This window comes from Papaver somniferum, chromosome 1 (genome assembly GCF_003573695.1).
Source record: "Papaver somniferum cultivar HN1 chromosome 1, ASM357369v1, whole genome shotgun sequence".
Classification (NCBI taxonomy): Eukaryota; Viridiplantae; Streptophyta; class Magnoliopsida; order Ranunculales; family Papaveraceae; genus Papaver; species Papaver somniferum.
Window position 1 is genome coordinate 203564826 of NC_039358.1, and position 20481 is coordinate 203585306.

General features: G+C 35.7%; 1 protein-coding gene and 1 long non-coding RNA gene across 4 annotated transcripts; both read left to right on the forward strand.

Moving 5' to 3' along the window:
* The first annotated feature begins 1639 nt into the window (after positions 1–1639).
* On the forward strand, positions 1640–5126 carry LOC113335553 (uncharacterized protein sll0103-like). The gene is made up of 4 exons (XM_026581589.1): positions 1640–1742; positions 1918–2471; positions 2560–2872; positions 2960–5126. Exons 1-3 carry the CDS (start codon positions 1697–1699, stop codon positions 2803–2805), a joined length of 846 nt encoding a protein of 281 aa, XP_026437374.1. The 5' UTR covers positions 1640–1696; the 3' UTR covers positions 2806–2872; positions 2960–5126.
* A 13496-nt stretch (positions 5127–18622) lies between these two features.
* On the forward strand, positions 18623–20477 carry LOC113335560. Of its 3 annotated transcripts, XR_003353404.1 has the most exons (6): positions 18623–18959; positions 19176–19401; positions 19504–19602; positions 20000–20074; positions 20217–20315; positions 20451–20477. It is a non-coding gene; the product is annotated as an uncharacterized LOC113335560 (long non-coding RNA). The 3 variants fall into 3 exon arrangements; XR_003353403.1 differs by lacking the exon at positions 20000–20074; XR_003353405.1 differs by lacking the exon at positions 20000–20074 and having other exon boundaries at positions 20220–20315.
* The last annotated feature ends 4 nt before the right edge of the window (positions 20478–20481 follow it).

A 20481-nucleotide genomic window follows, 5' to 3' on the forward strand; every position in this document is an offset into this window, starting at 1 on the left:
TTTACTTCCAAGTTCGGTGCATGTTCCGATGCTTTAAAAAGTAGTATATGAATTCAACTCGGACAATTCTACTGTCTAGACAGGTATGATCGATGTAGACACACCATCTAAATGGATATGATATATTAGAAGGCTTCATGGTTGTCTGCTGTTTACTTTGAAGCTTTCAAATCTGGCTAACACGCTATTGATGTACATCTATCATACATGAATGGATTGGTTTTATTAATGATTGAGTAAACAAAATGTATATTCAGTAAATTTGTATGAACTCGTTCTCTGCTCAGGCTTATGTAAGCCATGTCTTGTCGGATATCGTATTGGAGACACCGTCTATCATAAACGGAAAACGAGTCATTTGTCCAAATATTTTTAAATCACGGTTTGAAATGGACGGGTAAAAACTAGTTTGGGTGAAATGGCCAAAAAAAAGTAGTAAATAAATTTAAAAAATAGTAAGGATGAAACTGGATACATCCTGTTTAAATTAAATATAAGAAAAAATATTTGAAAATAGGCACGATGAAATTGGTTACATCCTGTCTATTTTTACATTTTTGGTCATTTAAACAGTATCAAAATCTAATTGTCCATTTCACCCAGGAATTCTTGATTTTGGTCTTTTTAACCAATTTTGTGTATCATAAACTATGCCTCTATTTATATCTACGGTTTATTTTCAATTGTTTTAAGTTTCACGGTATAGTTGTTTTTTTTTGGTCGAATACTTGTTAGACGTTTGGGAATATTAGTACTCACAAAACATGGATCCACTACTTGTCATTTGTCTTAGTTTCACGATCTGAACATAATAATACATTACATAAGATCTAATACATGTTCGCACCTGTTTGCACGTTATGATCATAAGTGAAGCAACAATTTACATTTGAGTGCCACGCCATATTTACAATGATGTGGATTTATAATTTTTACTATATACATGCATACGTGATGACAGCGTATATTATTACAAACCAATGTAGCATATATATGAAGTTTGGGACTTGATTTGAGCTCGAGTATTCTTCAAACTCAATGTGGGAATGTGCTTGGCCTCCTAACTCAAAACTCTCAAATTAACCCCAAATGTCCATCCTAGATTAGGTACTTCTCATGCTCCGTCTTAATTCTATCAACGGGTTCTTTCTTGGATAGATCTGGGTGAGACTTTATTGGAAATACAATCTACAGACTAGCTATCGATCAAATTTTTTTTAAAAAAACGTAAGTTATTAGATCAGACAAAGTGTAAAAACTGTTATTTTAAGCTAAGACACTATAGACAGACGACAGGGTTTTCACAAAGGGTGATCTATTCACAGTCCTTTTTTAATATAGACTCAGTTTAGCCTTATCATAGGTATATAAGTGTATAACCAGATTAATTTTACAATTTCATGATCAATATATGGTGAAGCTAAACTTAGAGCTAAATATACCACACAGATTTTTTGCAACACCGACATCACGATCTACCGACATGAACTCATGTGACTAACTAGGTAGCATCAAAAAGTAAATTGTTGGATGTCAAACAAATAAAATAAAGGTGATTTCTGTCCCTATGCCTCACTTTCTCTATGCTCTCAATGTCTTTATATACAGAAAGTTGTAAATGCTGAGATGAAATATGAAACAACTCCTTTGTGTCAAAACAAGACGATAAGAGTGTCTAGTTCTTTCACAAAAAATTATGCACAATGATGATGAGCCAATTCTATTTAGCCAGAATACCACAGGTTTCAGTAGTAGTTGTGTAAATATGTTTCTAAATTAGTGTTGTTTATCTGTTACGTTTCTCAGCTTATTAATCAAGCGATTATATATGGGATATTTCCTTCTTACGCCGGTAATGTAATTTGATCACTTCTAAGCATTGTGCCTAATCAAACTAATTTCCATGTCTTATTTCAGAGATAGAACCAGATCTTAAATTAGATGGATACATGGAGGCAAGAATCATCAACAAGCAGGAATCGCCAATGGAGGAAAGCCCGTTTGAGGTGCGGCTGAAGGTCCACGGAGCGGGATCCTCCGAGGGCAGATTACCTGTGGATCTTGTGACCATCTTAGATATCGGCGAAACCATGGAGGGATCCCCGATAAAAAAGGCGAAACTTGCCATTGGTTTCTTGCTCCAGAAACTTAGCCATGTCGATCGTATGTCTATCGTCACTTTCAACAAGGAAGCTAACAAGTTGTGCCCACTTCGCCAGATAACTGAAAGTTCTCGGATGGAGATTGCAAATCAGGTTAATGCTTTAGAAGCCGAGTCTAGCACAAACGTTGCTGCAGGCCTTAAAATGGCCTTAAAAATACTCGATGAACGCACCTATACCAGTGGGCGTCGTGCTGCTATTATCCTTATATCTAATGGTATAGAAGACTGTGAAAGTGATGCTGCCAATGTTTCTATTGGCAAGGTGCCGGTAAACACATTTGGACTTGGTAGTGACTGCGATGAAGAGGTAGTTTGAATTTTACTAAACTGTATATTTCCTCTTAATAAAACTTCACGTAGGCATATTCTTTATCATGTCTGCTAATTCCCTGCAGATGCTCCGAGCTATCGCCGAGTCAAGTGACGAGGGAAATTTTGAATTGGTTCCAGACAGGGTCTCTTTGATTTCTATAGTTTCTAAATCTTTGGCTGGCCTACTTGGAATGGTTATGGAGGACCTAACTCTGACTTTGGCACCAGAAAATGGTTCAAAAATCACTGAGGTAGAGAGCAAAACCTATCATGAACAAACAAAGAGCAAAACCTATTGTGTGACAGAGAGACTTGCGAAGTCCTTCTGAAGCTTACTCTTCCAAAGGTGGACAAGAGGTGTAACACCAATATTCTCAAAATAACTTACAAGTTCAGGTACATAAACGCGGCAGATTTATTTTAGTCATAAAATTTATATAGAATCTATAAAATGAAACGATCGATATGCATGAATGTGAACAGGGGTAGTGGGGAGAAAACATTTAAGTCCGAAGAGAGAATCATACATGTTGACCGTGATGCTCTGTCAAAGGAAGCAGAGATTAAAGAGGTGCTAGCTGAAGGGAGACGTTTCATGGCTCTCCCATCTGGTATCCCGAGTGGGTATGACGCGCCCCACATTGCACTTAAGACTGTTCATGCATCGCAACGTGCCATAACTCTCCTAGCTGGTGTTTCGAGTGGTTTTATACAAGGAACAAGTTAAAGCTCATAGTTCGGATCCAAACAATTATGTAGTGCCCGCCGCAGAGGAAGATAAGAAAACCACAGCTCCTCCAACCGTAGAGGTTGATGAACTTATCTGTGATAAGAAGGCCACCATTTCACATGAATCACCGCCTTCCACAGCTCTCCCTACTAGAGTTTCGGGTGAGTGTGACACTCCCATCAGCAACGATCGCGAAGGTTATATAGATCCAGCGAAGGAGGATGATAAGAAAGCCACCACTTTTCGTGAAACACTATGTTCTGTAGCTCTTCCAACTGGTATTCCTAGTGGGAATGGCGCATCTCGCGTTTCCCTTGAGGTTGTTCATGCATCGCAACGTGCCACAGCTCTCCCAGCTGGTGTTTCGAGTGGTTTTGAAACCCCCCTTAAGGATGTGTACGAGGAACAAGCTAAAGCTCTTATTTCGGATCCCGACAACTATGTAGTGCCGCTGCAAAAAAAGATAAGAAAGCCACGGATCCTCCAACCGTAGAGGTAGATGGACCTATCCGTGATAAGAAAGGCACCATTTCCCATGAAGCAACTGTGTCTCATGAATTACAACATTCCACAACTCCCCTAGCTGGTATTCTGAGTGGATATGATACTCCCATCAAGGGGGAACACATCAAACCAGCTGGGAATTTCAACAAGGATACCGAAGCACAAGATAACATTGCCACCTCTTCGGATGACTCGCAACGTTCCATAACTATCAAGGAGGAACACGAGAAACAAAATGAGACTTACAGCAAGGATCCCGAAGGGGATGGTCACACAGTACCCACAACGGAGAAAGATAAGAAAGCCACCACTTCAAAAGAATCACAACGTCCCACTGCTTTCCAAGATAGCATTCCGAGCGGGTATGACACCTCCAACATAGGGGAACACAAGAAACAAGCTGAGAGTCACAGACAGGATGTCGGGGGTTATTCATTGCAGACAATGAAGGAAGATAATAAAACCACTGATTCTCATAAATCACAACATTCTGAAGCACTCCCAGATGTTAGCGGAATGGAGGCGCCACCTATACATGAAGTTTTCAAACAAGAGGGTTGGGGATTTGGTAGATTAAAGCAAGTAGGTTATTTGGGCTACAACATTGTTAACAAACTAAAAAAACGAGACGCACGGGTAGATCCGGTAGATGTAACTACCATCATTGAGGAACATAAGAACCAAGCTGAGAATAACAACAAGGATTTCAGGGGCACTCCGAGTGGGTATCACATATCTTTCACGGCGAAACACAAGAAGCAAGCTGAAAGTGACAACAAATATCCCGAGGGTAATACAGTACCCACATCGGAGGAAGATAAGAATGCCATCGGTCTTCGTGAATCACATGGTCCTATAGCTTACCCAGACAGTTGGGGATTTGGTTGGCTAAAGAAGGTATTTGATTGGGGCTACAACATTGCTGCTGACAAAATGAAAAAACAGGAGCCACGTGTTGCGTTCACTGGAAACCCTATTCACCATAAGAAAGAAGCTGAGAATTACGAAAAGGATCTCGTAGGTTATCCAGTGCACAAAGAGGAGGAAGATAAGAAATCCACTGCTTCTCATGAATCACAATGTTCCACATCTATCTCATCAGCCATTATTCTAAGCGAGAATGGAATTCCCCCGACGGTGGATTACAATCAACAAGCTGTGATTTCTGACAGGAATCCCTCCAAAGAGGCCATAGCAGAGGCTCCCAAACGGGAAGGTTGGGGATTTGGTAGGTTGAAGCAGGTAGTTGATTTGGGCTACAGCAATATTGCTGACAAAATAAAAGAACACGATCCACGAGCTGAACTGGTAGTTGACATCGGCACCTTATTTATCTTGGACTTCAGTGCTTTTTTAGCTCTCGCTCTCTCTATGATAAGTTTGTATTGGTATTACATGCTGATCATTTACTTCATAATCAGGGTTTCATCATCTTATTTCTTTTGAGTTGTTTCTGTGTTTAAACTGGTTTTATTTTAACATGACAATAAGAGCTTCTCCAATGGCATGTGTGTGGAAATAAATGTCAAAATTCACCTAGGATGTACATTCATTTTCTCTAAAATCATTCTCCAACCCGGATGACATAAATTAATGTATGCATGACTTTAGGTAGAAAATGTCAAGGGGAATGTCTAGTTTTCCACATTCCCCTTGACATTGTCTACCATCCTAGTCAGCTTTTTTTAATTAAAAATATATTTTATTATTGAAATTAATTCTAATATAATAAATAACCATTTTTAGCTCTAATAAAATCTTAAAATTATTAAACATAAAATTTATATTTAATAAGAAAATGATCACAAACAACACCATTTGAGATGAATAAGTTTTTTCACCTAAACTTAAGGAAAATTCGGAATAAAAATGTCTTGTTTGTGTTGCCACTTAGGAAATACATACAACAACCATTGGAGAAGCTCTAAATGTTACAAGAGTTTGGTTTTCAGGTACTTCCTATTTTTACCTTTGTCTTTGTCTGTATTACCACTTTTCTTTATGAACTTTATTGTTGGGGCTTAAAAAGTCTTGGTCTTTTGGCGACTTTCTAGGGTCACCAAATAGTAATTGGGACACCCCCATCAAATATTTATATAAAGACTAATATGACTCCTTACTGATTTTAGATAATAAACTTGATTAATAGCACTAATCATGATTAGATAATTAATCAACACTAATTCATTTCTTTAAGTTAAGTGTTGAAGATGAAAATCAGAGGGAAGAAAAGAAGAAGAAGAAGAAGAAGAAGAAGAAGAAGAAGAAGAAGAAGAAGAAGAAGAAGAAGAAGAAGAAGAAGAAGAAGAAGAAGAAGAAGAAGAAGAAGAAAAATTGGGGAAAAAAATGAAAATCAGTGATTCAAGCAAAACTTTTGATGTAGGTGAACTCTCATCTTCAAAATACGATAACATATTATTACCCATCAACAACGATCAGTTCTTTGCTGATTTTTCAGAAAATCATGAAATTATTTCACAAACTCAAAATAACCCTTATGAACCTTACTAGGATTTCGAAGGACCAACCCAAGAAGAAGAAGAAATCGAAGAAACAATTGCTCAAGATTACCAGGTATACCTCTATTCTAACTCTTATTTCAGTTTTTAAGCTCAGAGTTGCAAGAACTTTCGATTTTTTCCTTCCGAAAACATTAGGTTTCCAGCCGCCAGGTCTAATCACGGCTTGGAAACCATGAACTCGCAGTCGTTATTCATTATAACGGCTCACTAGCGATGAACTCCTAGCCGTTATTATCATGTTACGGATGGGACGATAAATACTCATGGCCGTAATTTTTTAATTACGGCCAGGTTTTTTCTACGTGCATGGGAAGCATTTAATACTGTCGGCCGTGGTTAGGTTTCCTGTCCGAAAATATTAAATGTTATTTAATGTTGTGGGCGCCGCGGGTTGGGTTACCCAGCCGTAACTGGTTTTACGGCTCGTTTTTTAGGCTGTAAGCTTACTCATCCAGTTACAAGGAAATTTACGTCCTGGAGTTCCTTGACGTAACCCATTTACGGTTCGGAATAATTCTTTTCGACCCAGAAGTTTATGTTATGACGGCTGCAATATCACTTGTCGACCCAGTCTTTGTTGCTGTGACGGCTAAAATATCACTTGTCGACCCAGCCGTATACTATTTGTTGTGACGGCTGGAATATCACTGGTAGACCCATCCGTATACTCCTTATCGGCTGGAATATCATTTGTAGACCCAGCCGTTTCTGTGTGTTGAAATTTCTATTGTGAATAATTATGTTACATATGTCATTCTATTATAGATTGTACCGTACATTCCGGTGGAAGACCAAGAGGTGGTTATGGAAGATCACGAGGTGGTTATTGAAGAGCAAGATGAGATTATGCAAGATCAACCCCAACCTGTGCAAGTTTCCGAGGACACAAGTGCTCAGTATGCAAACAACGATGAGTGGAAAGATAAGGAAGATGCAAAGAAGTGGGCTCGATCACAAGGGATGAAAAAGATGTGCATCATAGTCCAGAATAAACAAGTTACATTCAACATATTTCAAATGGTTTGCGAGTGTAGTGAAAAGTATGATAGTCACTGGTAAAAGGGTAGTGAGTATAAACCAAAAACCGCGAGGAAGAAGGGAGTATATAATACGAAGAAGACCAGGTGCCCTTTTAAGCTTAAATTTAAATTTAATGACGACAAGAAAATGTGGTATATGGAAAAAGTCGTCTCGGGTTATCATAATCATCCTATTCCGGAGAGTTTTATCAACCATCCTTATTCGGCAAGGCTCAACCCTTTAGAAAAGGATTTAGTACGCGTGTTGAGTAAAAGACCCACAAGACCTATTGATATTCTCAGTAGCGTGAAGGTGTTAAACCCCAAAACTCATCCTCATTTATCAACTATCTATAACGAAAGAGAAAAATTTAGAAAAGAGTCATGGGAAGAGAGAGTGCTTATGCAACAATTATTTTTTTTGTTTGAGGAGGTAAAGTACTCTACCGCTTATGAAAGGAATGAATAAAATGAAGTGGAATATCTTTTCGTCGCGAATTTGGAATGTGTACAATTGGCAAGATGCTTTCGTCAAATTGTCTTTATGGATTGCACGTATAAAACTAACAAGTACAACATGCCGATATTGAACTTTGTTGGGCAAACATCTACCAAGTCGACGTTTACCGTTTCCTTTTCTTTCTTGAAAGACGAGACGAAGGAAAGTTATTTGTGGGCATTGCAAAAGGTGAAGTTATTGTATCAAGAAGGTTATACTCCACGGGTGTTGATTACGGATAAGGAGCAAGCATTGATGTGATCCATACCACGTGTTTTCCCCTACGCGCGTCATCATCTTTGCACGTCTCATCTACCGTGATGTGCAAACTAATTGCAAACTAATTGCAAGAGGTTTATATGGACAGCAAAGAAGACCGAGATGTAGAGGATTACAAATCTACCGTTGGAGATACAACAAGAAGATAAAGAAAAGTTTGAGATCAATGACAAGATAGCCTAGGTGCTTTGGGCGGATTTTCAAGGTGATTGGGAACAACTAATATGGTCACTCACGGAACCATTACATTTCCTAAGGGAGCGTTTTGTAATGAAAAATGGTCAACCTACCCGGATGTTATAAAATATTTGAAAAATTAGTTATTGGATCCCCACAAAGAAAAGTTTGTTAGTGCATGGGTAAACCGTTATAGACATTATGACAATCAAGCCACAAGCACGGTGGAGTCGGCTCACTATAGGTTCAAGAGTAACTTAAATGGTTGTGATGGTGGATTCGTTGTTGTTTTTGAAGCTATGGTTGAGTATTTCAAGCGTTATCACACATTGATAGTTCCTGGGGTTCTTTCTCCTTTTTAGGGTTCCTAAAAAGGATGAAAAACATATCAGAAGATAGGATTACAGATTGGAAATAAGAGATAAACCATTTGTTATAAACTTTATCGGCTGGAAAAAGTGAGACCTTATAACCGTAAAAATAGTCTTGGCTTAGAAATATGCGGACGACCGAAGCATAAACAAAGTATCGGCTAGAAAATACAAATAACGGTTTGGAAAATTTATTTACAGTTAGGAAACTCCCAACCGAAACACTCATAACTCAATTTTACTCTGTAAACACAAGACGAATTACGTCTAGGAAAATACCATCCGTAATGTATTTCACGGTTGGGTTATCAAATTTTCCTATCCGCAAGAGACATTAACAGTTGGGAGTTCTTGATGTCCCAACCGTTAGGTGAACATTACGGCCAGGACGATATGATATCCCGGCCGTAAACGCTTCAGACAACCATTTTTGGAAACCCTAAATCGATGATTGAACCTATTTTGTCAATCTAATGGTAAAATAACTGTTGGGTTTTTCAATTCTTCACTACAAAAAACCTGAGCATTGGCAACAAAACTAGTTTAGTTTCCTAAGATGAGATTTTAGTTGCCAAATAAAAAGGCAACTAATGGTAGTTGCGGAGGTTAAGTTGTCGTATGGGGTGTTTCCAAATGTAAAGGCAACTACTAAAAATTCCTTGTTGCTATTCTCACTTATGGAAACTTGAGTCATAGTTGCCAAATACATTATTTGTTAAATGCAATAAATTAGACCCACTAATTTTTGTAGTTGCCAAGTACTTGCCAAACATTTTAACAGCCAAAATTTATAGATGTCAGGTGGTTTCCAAACATTATAACAACTAAATTTATATCTTGTTGCGAATTTATTTAGAAATTAATTTGATAGCAGCCAAATATCTTTATTTATAATTGTTATAGGTTAAAACAATTAATTAGTAGTTGGCACATGGTTTCCGAATCATTCAACAATTAAAACTTGTAGATGTCGTATGGTCTCTAAGCCATATAACAACCAGTTCATGGGTAGTTGCCAAATGTTTACCTCGTTGAGCTAACTATATGCAATTAAAGTTGATATATTTAGACCAATGAATGTTTAGCTGCTCAAACGCTTGGAAATTGAAATTTCATCAGCTGCAGTGCCAGAAATTAAGTCTTTCTATAAACCAGCATTAATTACAAAATTAATTGGTCAAACGTTTACCAGTGGAAATTCCAGCATTAATTACAAAATTAATTGGTCACAGTGGAAATTTGTGTATTGATGTGCCAGACGTTGGGAATACGAACCAACATTTATACAAAATACTTTAAATTAGGTAAATGCAAAAAAAATAAAGCTAAACAGTAAAATACTTCCGAAAATAACTTTTTTTTTATAATTAATTATAATACATTTATTATTTCAGTTAACCATTTCATAAAAGAAAACAAAAAATAGAGCGTTGGACTGCTGCTCATGATCACAATCTGATGGTACAATGCTGCTTGCTCAACTCGAACAAATTGTCCTTCCTGAGAGATGTCAACTATCATCTGATATGTAGCTTCTATTACGCCTGACGTATTACATCATCACCATGATCACCAGTTGTATTTTCCTAAACTAAACTGCAATGAAGTGCTATCCAAGGGCAGAGTAGCCTTTCTAGAACTTGGTGGCCTGTAAAGCAGTGTCATATAGTATCCAAATCAACAAACTTAGAGTAAGCTTAATCAAATTGCACAAAGCTTAATGGGAACTGAATACAAGGTGACGAGTCTTTCATTCATTTAACCCACATAGAAACCATAAAGAATGGGATAGATGGACATAGTCTCCCTAGACATTCTAATCCTAAATGTGTAACAAAACTCTTGCTGTTACTATTACATAATTTTAATGACAAACCATAAAAAAATACAAGGAGAATTTTGCACCCTAGTAAGTTGAAAGATAGGTGAACTGTACATAGAGTGAATTACATGGCCATACACTGACTGAAACAAAGTCTTCAAAATGTAACTTACTTATCCAATTCGAATGAGTTAGGAACTAAGCAATTCAGACAGCTTTGATAAAAAAAATAAACTAAACCCCTCTTTTATCGGTCACAGGGAAAACAAATAATTCATCACGACTGGTATATGTAATCTTATTAAATCCTAAAGAAACTCAAGCATTTTCTCTCTAGATATCTGCATATATAGCCATATGTGCTTTAGATTTTCACTCCCACCATAGTACACATTCATGAAAGTTCTCTAGGTCCCTTCCAGGGCCAGGAATCATGTGCACATCTTTAAACTTAAGGGAAAAAAATCAACCTTAGGTGCAAACACTAGCACGACACGTTAGCTGCACAATACCACAACACATCGAGCTAATTAACCTCTACAATATACTTCTTAATTAGGGATTCATAAACAAAAAATAAAATAAAAAACATATTCAAACAAATACGAACAGACTAACAAAGATATGTGAACCAACAAACTCATGTACATTCACAGCAAAAATTAGAAACTAGAAACCCCTGAAATCATATGCAAAACAAATAAGATGTTAAACAAAATTATAGCAATTTCACCACTTCAAGTATGAACTTAAATAAAGAACGTCAAAATTTACCAGCACCACTTCTGGATTAACTCTCTTATCAACTTCTAGATCAGCGGATTGGACGAGAACAATAAATAATTAAATTCAGTTAGCAAGTCTGTGAACTAGCTAAAGAATTTGAGTCTAAAACTAAAAGTGAGGACGCCCTAAATCTTCAGGTACATAGTGATAAATGAGACAAGCATCGAAGCTAAACAATTAACCTCACAAAAGATGAAAAATCAAAAATTGATTAAATCTGCAGGTTAAAGAGACAAACATCAAAGCCAGATAATTAAAAAAATCAAAATCAAAGTAAAAATAAAAAAAAAAAATTGAGTACCAAAAATATGATATGACCTGAAAAAGATGATATAACCTGAATCATATACATTTTTGACTAATATAACGACTTTCCGATCCTAAATTAAATCTTATTTGTGATTGTACCTCGATAGATCCTCGAAACGACCTTGAGGGTCGCCAAATTTCTCGAGAGGATACATATGTATGTATACTTTGGTGCTCTAAGCATCAAATTGAATTCATCTCACTACAAAAAACTTGAGCATTGGCAACCAAGCTAGTTTGGTTGCCGAATATGAGTTTTTAGTTGCCAAACACATTGGCAAGTAATGGTAGTTGCGGAGCCTAAGTTGTCGTATGGGGTGTTTCCAAATGTAAAGGCAATTACTAAAAATACATAGTTGCCATGGTTTCATTTGGCAACTTATGTTACAGGAGCCAAATACGTTACTTAGTTAAATGCAATTAATTAAAACCACAAAATTTTGCAGTTGTTCTAGAGTTGCCAAACATATTAACAACATAATCATCGTAGTTGTCAGTAACTTTCCACATAATATGGCAACTAAATTAAAATCTTGTTGTGGATTTATTTAGCAATTAATTTGGTGGTAGCCAAATACTATGATTTCATAATTTCAATAGGTATAGACAATTAAATTGAAGTTGATTGATAGTTATCGAATCGTTAAACAATTAAATTTACTAGTTGGCATATGGTTCCCAAATCATTCCGCAACTGTGATATTGTAATTATAATTCCGCAACTATGATATTGTAATTATTTTGGGTGTATGCATGGATGATATTGTAATTAATATTGTAATTAATATCACAATTAATTATTATATTTATATGGTTTTATCTTGTAATTAATATCGTAATTAAACTCAAATAATTATCATAATTAATATGATAATGAAAATATCGTAATTAACCTCATAATTAGTTAATTACTATTTTTGATCATATCCTAATTAACAATTTTTTTTTGTATAATGTATGCATTGACAAAACAAATTAATAAAATATGCATTTCATTTCCAGAACCAAGAGTAAAAAGTCATAACACCTTGGATGCTCGTTATCATCCTCCCTACCCTAATATCCTAATACCTGAAAAAAAAACAAGAAAGAAAAAAAAACACAAAACAAAATAAAATAGAAATTCATGCATCACTCGCTGGCCCACTCCCAATTGGAATCCTCCACGTCAATCTTTCAAATAAAGAAAATAATTCATCATCCATGGCACCTTCCACATTTCGATCCTCCATATCAGGATAGTCACGGATGTAGTTTTCATCCTCTAGGTCATCATAGTCATCCTCATCATTTTGACCTTCCACATCAAGATCCTCATCTCGCCCACTGACCTCTGCATCATCCTCCATTTCATCATCTGATACATCTGGTACAACCATGGAAGGATAATGTTTAGAAAAAAAACTATTAATTAGATCAGTAAGCCGACGTGTTTCTCTTCTCTGTAGCATGTTTTCTGTCTGTAGAGACTCAATTCTTCAATTCAACAATTGTATTTCTTTTTCCCTTAAATCAGCCAAACTCTTGTGAGTGTGAGAAGCTTTGCGACCACGTTTGTTAAGACTCCCACGTTGTTCATTATAGACAGTTTCATATATGTCAGATGGAGTTTTACTAGATTCTCCTCGCAGTGTTGCTTCTTTCATGTCCTCCATTGTTTTCTACATAAATTACAGATAGCTATACATGATCATATACTGTTGCAGAGATATATTTAGACACAAAATTCTAAGTATATTTGTAGTATGTCTTACTTCATCTCCTGACATTTCGGTGGCAATTTTTTAGAACCATGGGTTTCTGAAAACAAAATCACTGCATCACAAGGCTTGTTCTCCGCAATCTTTGAAGCAGCAAGCAGTTGCAAACAAACCAAGTAAGTTAACACTACACGGTATATAAAACACGGATTCGAACCAACATCAGTAGACAAAGAATGAGATACAATTAATGCATACCAAATCATATTCTACGCTGGCAAAACTTCTGTTGCCCGCACTATGATTAATTTCCTTTGCTTTAGCAGCCGCAGTCCCACATTTGTTTATTGTAAACAGATTCTCCTCGCAGTGTTGCTTCTTTCATGTCCTCATTGTTTTCTACATAAATTACAGATCAGTACTGTTGCACAGATCAATTAACACACATAAAATTCGAAGTGTAATTGTACAGTATGTCTTACTTTCATCTCCTGACATTTGGGTGGTAGTTTTTTAGAACAATGGGTTTCCGGGAACAAAATCACCGCATCACAAGGCTTGTTCTCTGCAATCTTTGAAGCAGCAACAAGTCGCATACAAAAGAAGCTATGTTAAAATTACACCATATATACAACAAGGATTCAAAATAACATCAGTAGAAAAAGAATGAGATACAATGTAATACCAAATCTTATTCTACGCTGAAAAAACTACTGTTGCCTGCACTATGAGAAATTTCCTTCGCATTAGCTGTGACAATCCCTCGGTTTGATTTTTTCTTTCATTTAAACTCCACCATCTGTTAGCTTAAGCAACTCTGCACATCAAGAATCAGTTCAGAAAAAAAAACAATCAGCAAACCAAATTGAAGAACAAACATGAATCTGTTCTGACTCGCTCGAGTCACAGAACATTTTGTGGTTTTCAGAAATAAATCATACTTCCTATGTGTATTAATTAAGCTTATTAGCAAAGGGTATTTGTTATAAGAAAAAAAAAAAAGAAATCATATGAATCGGTTCAGAAAATAAACCCTAACTCGGCTAAGAAAACAAAACCCTAATCAGGAAATCAGTGACGAATTATTGCAGAAATTAACGAATTCAAACACAACGAAAATGAAAATCTAATTATATACAGGAAATCAGGTATCAAACAAACAGAACATGAAAAATAAATCTGTACATGTGAGATTTATACCAGAGTTTGATGTTGAGATGTAAATCGGCGTAGTTTAAGCTGAGATTTCTTGAGATGAAGTTGGGGTTTAAGGTGAAGTTAGGTTTGAGGTGATGTTGGGTTTGATGTTTATCAGATGACAGAGGGTTGCAGATAGAATTTTTAGAGAGATTTTTTGTAGATCAAGAGTTTTCTAATTTGACGGATACCATAAAATTGGGGTTTGAGGTGAAAAGAGTTTTTATCTTTCTGAGTAATTGATTAACTCTTTTGATTTGATTTTTTTAGATGAGAAAGAGTTAGGGTTTACATAGAGTTTTTCTCTTTCTGAGATGAGAAAGTGTGTGAGTTGAATGGAGAAAGAACCGAGGGAGACCAAACATGTGGTGGTCCTCAATTCTGAAACATGTGTGAAGAGTACGTGTGGTGGTTTTCGATTTTTTTATTATCCGAAAAATGGAAGAGGTGACACGTAGCTGTTTCTAGAAGAATGAGGAAAATTTTGACGGGATGTTTGAGCGGTATTGTGGTGGAATTTCCTCAATCCGCATGATAATAATAAGAGCCGTTAGATTAGTTTTTGTACAATATGATTGGTTAAGATAATAGGTTACGGATTGAGGAATGTGTTTGTTTTTGTCATACCAAACAAGGAATTGTGACCGTTAGATAATTTTTGTTTTTTTTTGCTTAATTTTAGATCGTCGGATTAGAAATTATAACTAAAATACCATCAAAAATATGTTACCTTTTCATAAAATTCGATACTGCACCTCGTCATCATTGAACAACTATGAGTCGGAAACTTCGAGAAATGAACCTGGCTCCTAAACCTCAAAGAGACCCCTTTTCGTCAACTTCAAGGGATGAACCTGGCTCCGAGTTCGAAACCTGAACGTGAGTGAACTACTATAAGTAGGAAACTTCATAAAAACGATAAATTTCCAGCCTCCTGTCTTGCTCTCTCTTCCTCCATTAAAAACACGAGACTAGTAGACACGTTCAAAACATGGCACTTTTTATGTAAATGTATACATTTATCAAAAATAAGAAATATGTAAATGCATACGAACTTGGATGTTAAAATGAGCACAAACCATCATTTAAAAAAATGGTCCACGAAACTAATCATTTGGTAGCATATACTAGCGTGTAAAATGTATCCTTCAAAAAAAAATACATATAGTCCATTGGAATGTGACACGTTAAATCTAGTCGTTCTAAAATTGTCAATGATGCTTTGGTTATTACTCATTTCATAAAGCTTTAATAACGGCTTAACCAGCTTTTCTGTGATGCTTTCATCTTATTGATTTCCATTAATGGATGCAAACAAAATTTACACTTGTCAATTTAAAATAAAAATACGTATCTTTTAGAATTTGTGTGACTGTGAAATACGAATAGCAGAACCAGAAAACTTTTTCCTCCTCTCTCTTTTATCCATTCTAGACATCAACGATTTCCGTCGAGGGGAAAATATTTCCGGCGAGCTCTAAACTACTCAGATTTCCTGGAGAAAATCTGAGCAGTATAAGTATCTAGATTTTATTATTTATTGGTTTCTTTTGGATTGGAAGGTAGGGTTTAGATTTGTGAAGGTTTTTATCGTTTTCCGACGATATATTCTTCCAGTCATCTGTAGTTTGGTTGCATCTTTATGGCATTTCTATTTACACTTTTAAGTGTTTCTCCTCTAGCTTTATTAGTTATTGTACTTTAGTTACTAGAATTTTGAAGATCATCAATATGGAGCTCCAGTCGCCGGATTATGCCTTTTTTTGGTCAAAATTTGTGCAAACTACTCCATTGAAGATGGAGCATATCTTTCTCGAGAAGAAAATACATCAAATGGTAGGGTTTTGTCCTAATATCACCCGTCATCTGATTTCATCGGATCTTTTGTATTCATAATTAGTTAATTTTCAATATTCCTTTTCTCTCTAGTCGTAATATTTGCCCATGTACTCCTTACAATTTGTTCTTCTTGATACTCAAAGGTTCTTCATGTTTAAAAATTCTATGTATCCTTGGATTTGACATTAATGAAATTGGAGCTTTTTATAAATAAATAGAAAAAAACAAACAAAAGCAAAACCATAACAAAAAAAAAAAAAATTTGCCCACATGATGCAAATGAATGACCGCTAAATAAATATCAACTATATAATCTCGTTGGTAATACAATAGGGTGAGATCTATCGATTCTAATAGATTTCACATGTTATCTATCAATCATGTCTAATATTGCATGATCTCACTCAATTTTAACATGTTGGGTAGCAATATTATCCAATACCGCTCTAGCTCACTAACTTCTTTTAGATTCGATAGGTTTATCTATATGGTTACTTACCTACCAATTAAAACTGAATTACAATAAACTTCACTTAATTTTGGTTTCTACACCTTAATCAATGTGGTTAGGTCTCACTGAGTTTTTCTCGAATTACGTCGGTTTATCCAATTATCCATCATTTAAACCTCATGTCCACCCATGTTAGGAAATTTCACTCGTTTTTGATCATTTTTATCCAATATCACTCAACCTCATTATATTTCTCAAGTATTCCATGGGTTTATATGGTCACCTAGTGACACAAACGAATTTCCATCGTCTTCACATGGTTTCGCTTGTTAACTATCAAACTTACCCAATATTGGTCAACACAACCCAATTACTCCTTGATTTCACTGATTCGTCCAATTATCTATCATATTAATTGAAAGTCCATGAACCTTAGTCAATTTCATGTTATTCATCAATGTGTTTTATATCACCTGACCTCACGCAACTTTTTTCTAATTCCATGGGTTTATATGGGTATTTATCAATTCAAATCCAATTTTGATCAACTTCAATTAATTTCACTTGTCATCCATCATCTTATGATTAGATAACATCCATCCTTACTCTTTATCCCAGTTCTACTGGTTTCTTCAGTTATCAGAAATTTATCACCAAATGTTCATCAACCTTAGTTAATTTCGCGCGTTTAAATCAATCATATCCAATACCGCTCAACTCACTAGATTTCCCATAGATTTCATAGGTTTATATGGTTACATATCAATTCAAACTAAATTTTCGGTCGACTTTACTCGATTTTGCTTGTTATCCGTCAATCTTATTCAATATCGGTAGATTTCTTCTCTCGGATTCTGTAGGTTTCTCCATTTATCCATGATTTTAATCGAATGTCCATCGACCTTACCCAATTTCATATGTTATATATCCTCAATCTTATCGAATATCGCTTGATTTTATTGGAATTAGCTTGGACTCCATGGGGTTTTACCCATTCAAACCAAAATTTCACCAGTCTTACCTAATGTCGGTCGACCTCACTCATTTTCTCACGGATTGCACTAATTTTCTCCAATTATATATTATTTTAACTTAGTGTTCGTTTGTAAAAACGTTTTACCGGTTAAAGAGTAAAATGGTGGAGTAAGCAGATGCCAGATTAAGCAAATTCTATTAACCTTTAAACAAATGTATTGCACGGGAGTATTTTGAGTTCGAGACGCCAATTTGTAAGACTTCGGCCTATACCAAGAAATAACCGCTCCAAATGCATGTGAACTAAAAATACAAATGATTGTCTTGGAATCAACTGCATTAGATTTTACACATTTGTCCACCAATTTTACTCGATTTTTAATTTGGTCATGTTTAGTTTACACAAATTCCAATACCAAACTCATAATGAGAATAATATATGAAATTTGAGATAGAACAATTTGAAGTTTGAGAGAATGAATCGACAGTGAATAAGATTCTGACATTAAAATCGAATATTTTTCTAAAAATATATTTTTAAATTATGAGGATTTTATCAGGTTAACCCTTTTTCCTCAAACTCAACTCGCTCCTCATTATCCACCCATTTCTTGTTATCTATTGATAGTCGCATACAATTAAGATCCCAATATTTAGCAATGCAAATTTCGGGTTACACACAAGACACCACACCAATACACCATAGCTAAATATACGCGATCCAGCCTGATATATATCCAACCAATAGAAAATTAGATTTTTTAATCCTACGGCTATCTACTAAAACACAAAAGGTATAAGGATTGCCATCTTATTCAACGGTGGCAAAAGAATTTCAACCATAATTTTTATGTGGCGGGAAAACATTTTGGGGAAAATGATTTGGCGGGAATGCTGGCGCCTTTTTTTGGGTGAAATCTAAAATTTCAATGAATTTTTCTAGAATTCTCGACTAGAAATTTTTTCACAGCTCCTATCTCACCCTTTCTCTTTCATTCTCAGTATCAATTATTCTAAAAAAACATTGATCTCTCCCCTATCTCTAAGAAACTAAAACAAAAAGCAAAACTTGTTTCCAGAATTGAAACTCAGATCCCCCACATCTCTAGCTCACAGTTTAAAAGAAACTCTCATCCTTCTTTTTTTCTCTCAGAAATTCCAAATTGACCTTTTCCGGCCAAACCAAATCCAAATCAGTTAACCAAACATTTTCACCAAGGGAAAATCAAGGCTAAAAATAAACTTTAAAACCACGAGTTTATGTGGTGCGAGAAAGGGAATGAAGTGGCTGTTAACGTTTGAGGTTTGTTGTGATTTCTCTCTGTATTCTTCGAGAAAGTTGCAGTCGATGCTATATGTTGTTCAGATCTTAATTTTTTTTTTAAATCTTTGAGTCAATTATCTTTCCCTGTCATTTCCAGGGTTTTGTAAGTGTGGGATTCGTTTGATTTTGGGGTTTCTTGACCGATTTCATTTCTTTTGGGGGGTTTAATCAATTTGTTATTTCGATTTTGTGCAGTTAGTGTTGACAATTGATTGATTGAAAAAAAAATTCAAGAAAAATTGTTAAGGAAGCAAGCTGAACTCATGGTGATTGAAAGTTGTTCTTGTCATAATCTTGCAACATTTTCTCCAACAGATCTTTTTCTGATTGGCATTAATGGGCTTGCTTCTGTTATAGAAGCGAGTTTTTGATTTGCAGTACTGTTGAGAAAGGTGGTGATAGAGGTTTCCCTTACTCAAAGGTAAAATTGAGTTGCATCTTTGTTTTTCAAGTTTCTTATGATTCACATTAGTTTCTCAGAGTCTTTTGTTGATATAAAGAAAAAATATTGATTTCTTAATAGGGTTTTCATTTTGTTGGAGTTGGGTATTGGTTTTGGTTTGTGTCGGGGATTTAGATGTTTGGGTATCATTTAGCACCTGAAATTAATCATCAGTTCGAGGTAATTTTCTTCTTGTCTTTCTTTTCCCCTTCATTTGAGCTAATCTTAGTCATCATTTTGATATGTATTACCTGTTTGAGATATTGTCTCACTTGCCAATGTTATGGATTGCATTCTCAACAGTAGTTATAGTGGTGAAGAAGAGGGTGCTCTGGTTTGAACTATGAAATCTCTGTAACTAGAAGATTCTTTTCTCCAAGCTAGTTCAAAAATGAGATAAGAGTCCAATATTAATTTGCCTTAGCTACGCTTCCTATTTCTTGGCTTTATCTCTTTTTACTCATTTATGAAAACCCTTTTTTGGAATGGTATTAGTTTTCCACAATTTTAATTTGTAGTGGGTTTATTATTTATGATTAAAGAGTGTGTTCATTGGGTGTTTTCTTGGGTGATTTAGGTTGGGTCGTATAGGCTTGATAATGATCTAATGCATCAGCAATTTGCTCTAGTTTACGTTTTGCCGACACGGATGGTAAAGACCATTTACTCTTGGCTTCTTAGGGTTATGTTAGTTTGGATTCGAGGCTTTTCTTTGTGAATTGGTGTGTGTTTTCTTGGTATTTTACCTTCAGCAGCACTAATTGCAAACCCTCTTGAATCTGCATCCCCTTCAGCAGCACCAATTGCAGACCCTCTCATGTCATCAACACTAGAACCAGCACCAATTACCTGGCTTTGGGAGAAATGGAATGAAGTGGCCGTTGCTTCATGAGGTTTATTATACCTGTTGATCTTTGTGTTTGCCTACAATAGGGTGTTTTCTGAAGTCTGTTCTGTGTTGAATTTTTTCAATACATTTAGCTTGGACCCCAAAGGTAAAAACTGATTTCCACCACTTCATTTTGCAGGAGAAAAGAATTCAAGATGAAATTCAGAGCT

What these genes read in the sequence shown, in the direction of transcription:
- LOC113335553 (XM_026581589.1), top strand. Translation starts at nt 1,697, where the DNA reads ATGCACAATGATGATGAGCCAATTCTATTTAGCCAGAATACCACAG. An exon ending in ATTTAGCCAGAATACCACAG is followed by an intron (nt 1,743 to 1,917) that starts GTTTCAGTAGTA and finishes GTCTTATTTCAG; the next exon opens with AGATAGAACCAGATCTTAAA. An exon ending in GTAGTGACTGCGATGAAGAG is followed by an intron (nt 2,472 to 2,559) that starts GTAGTTTGAATT and finishes AATTCCCTGCAG; the next exon opens with ATGCTCCGAGCTATCGCCGA.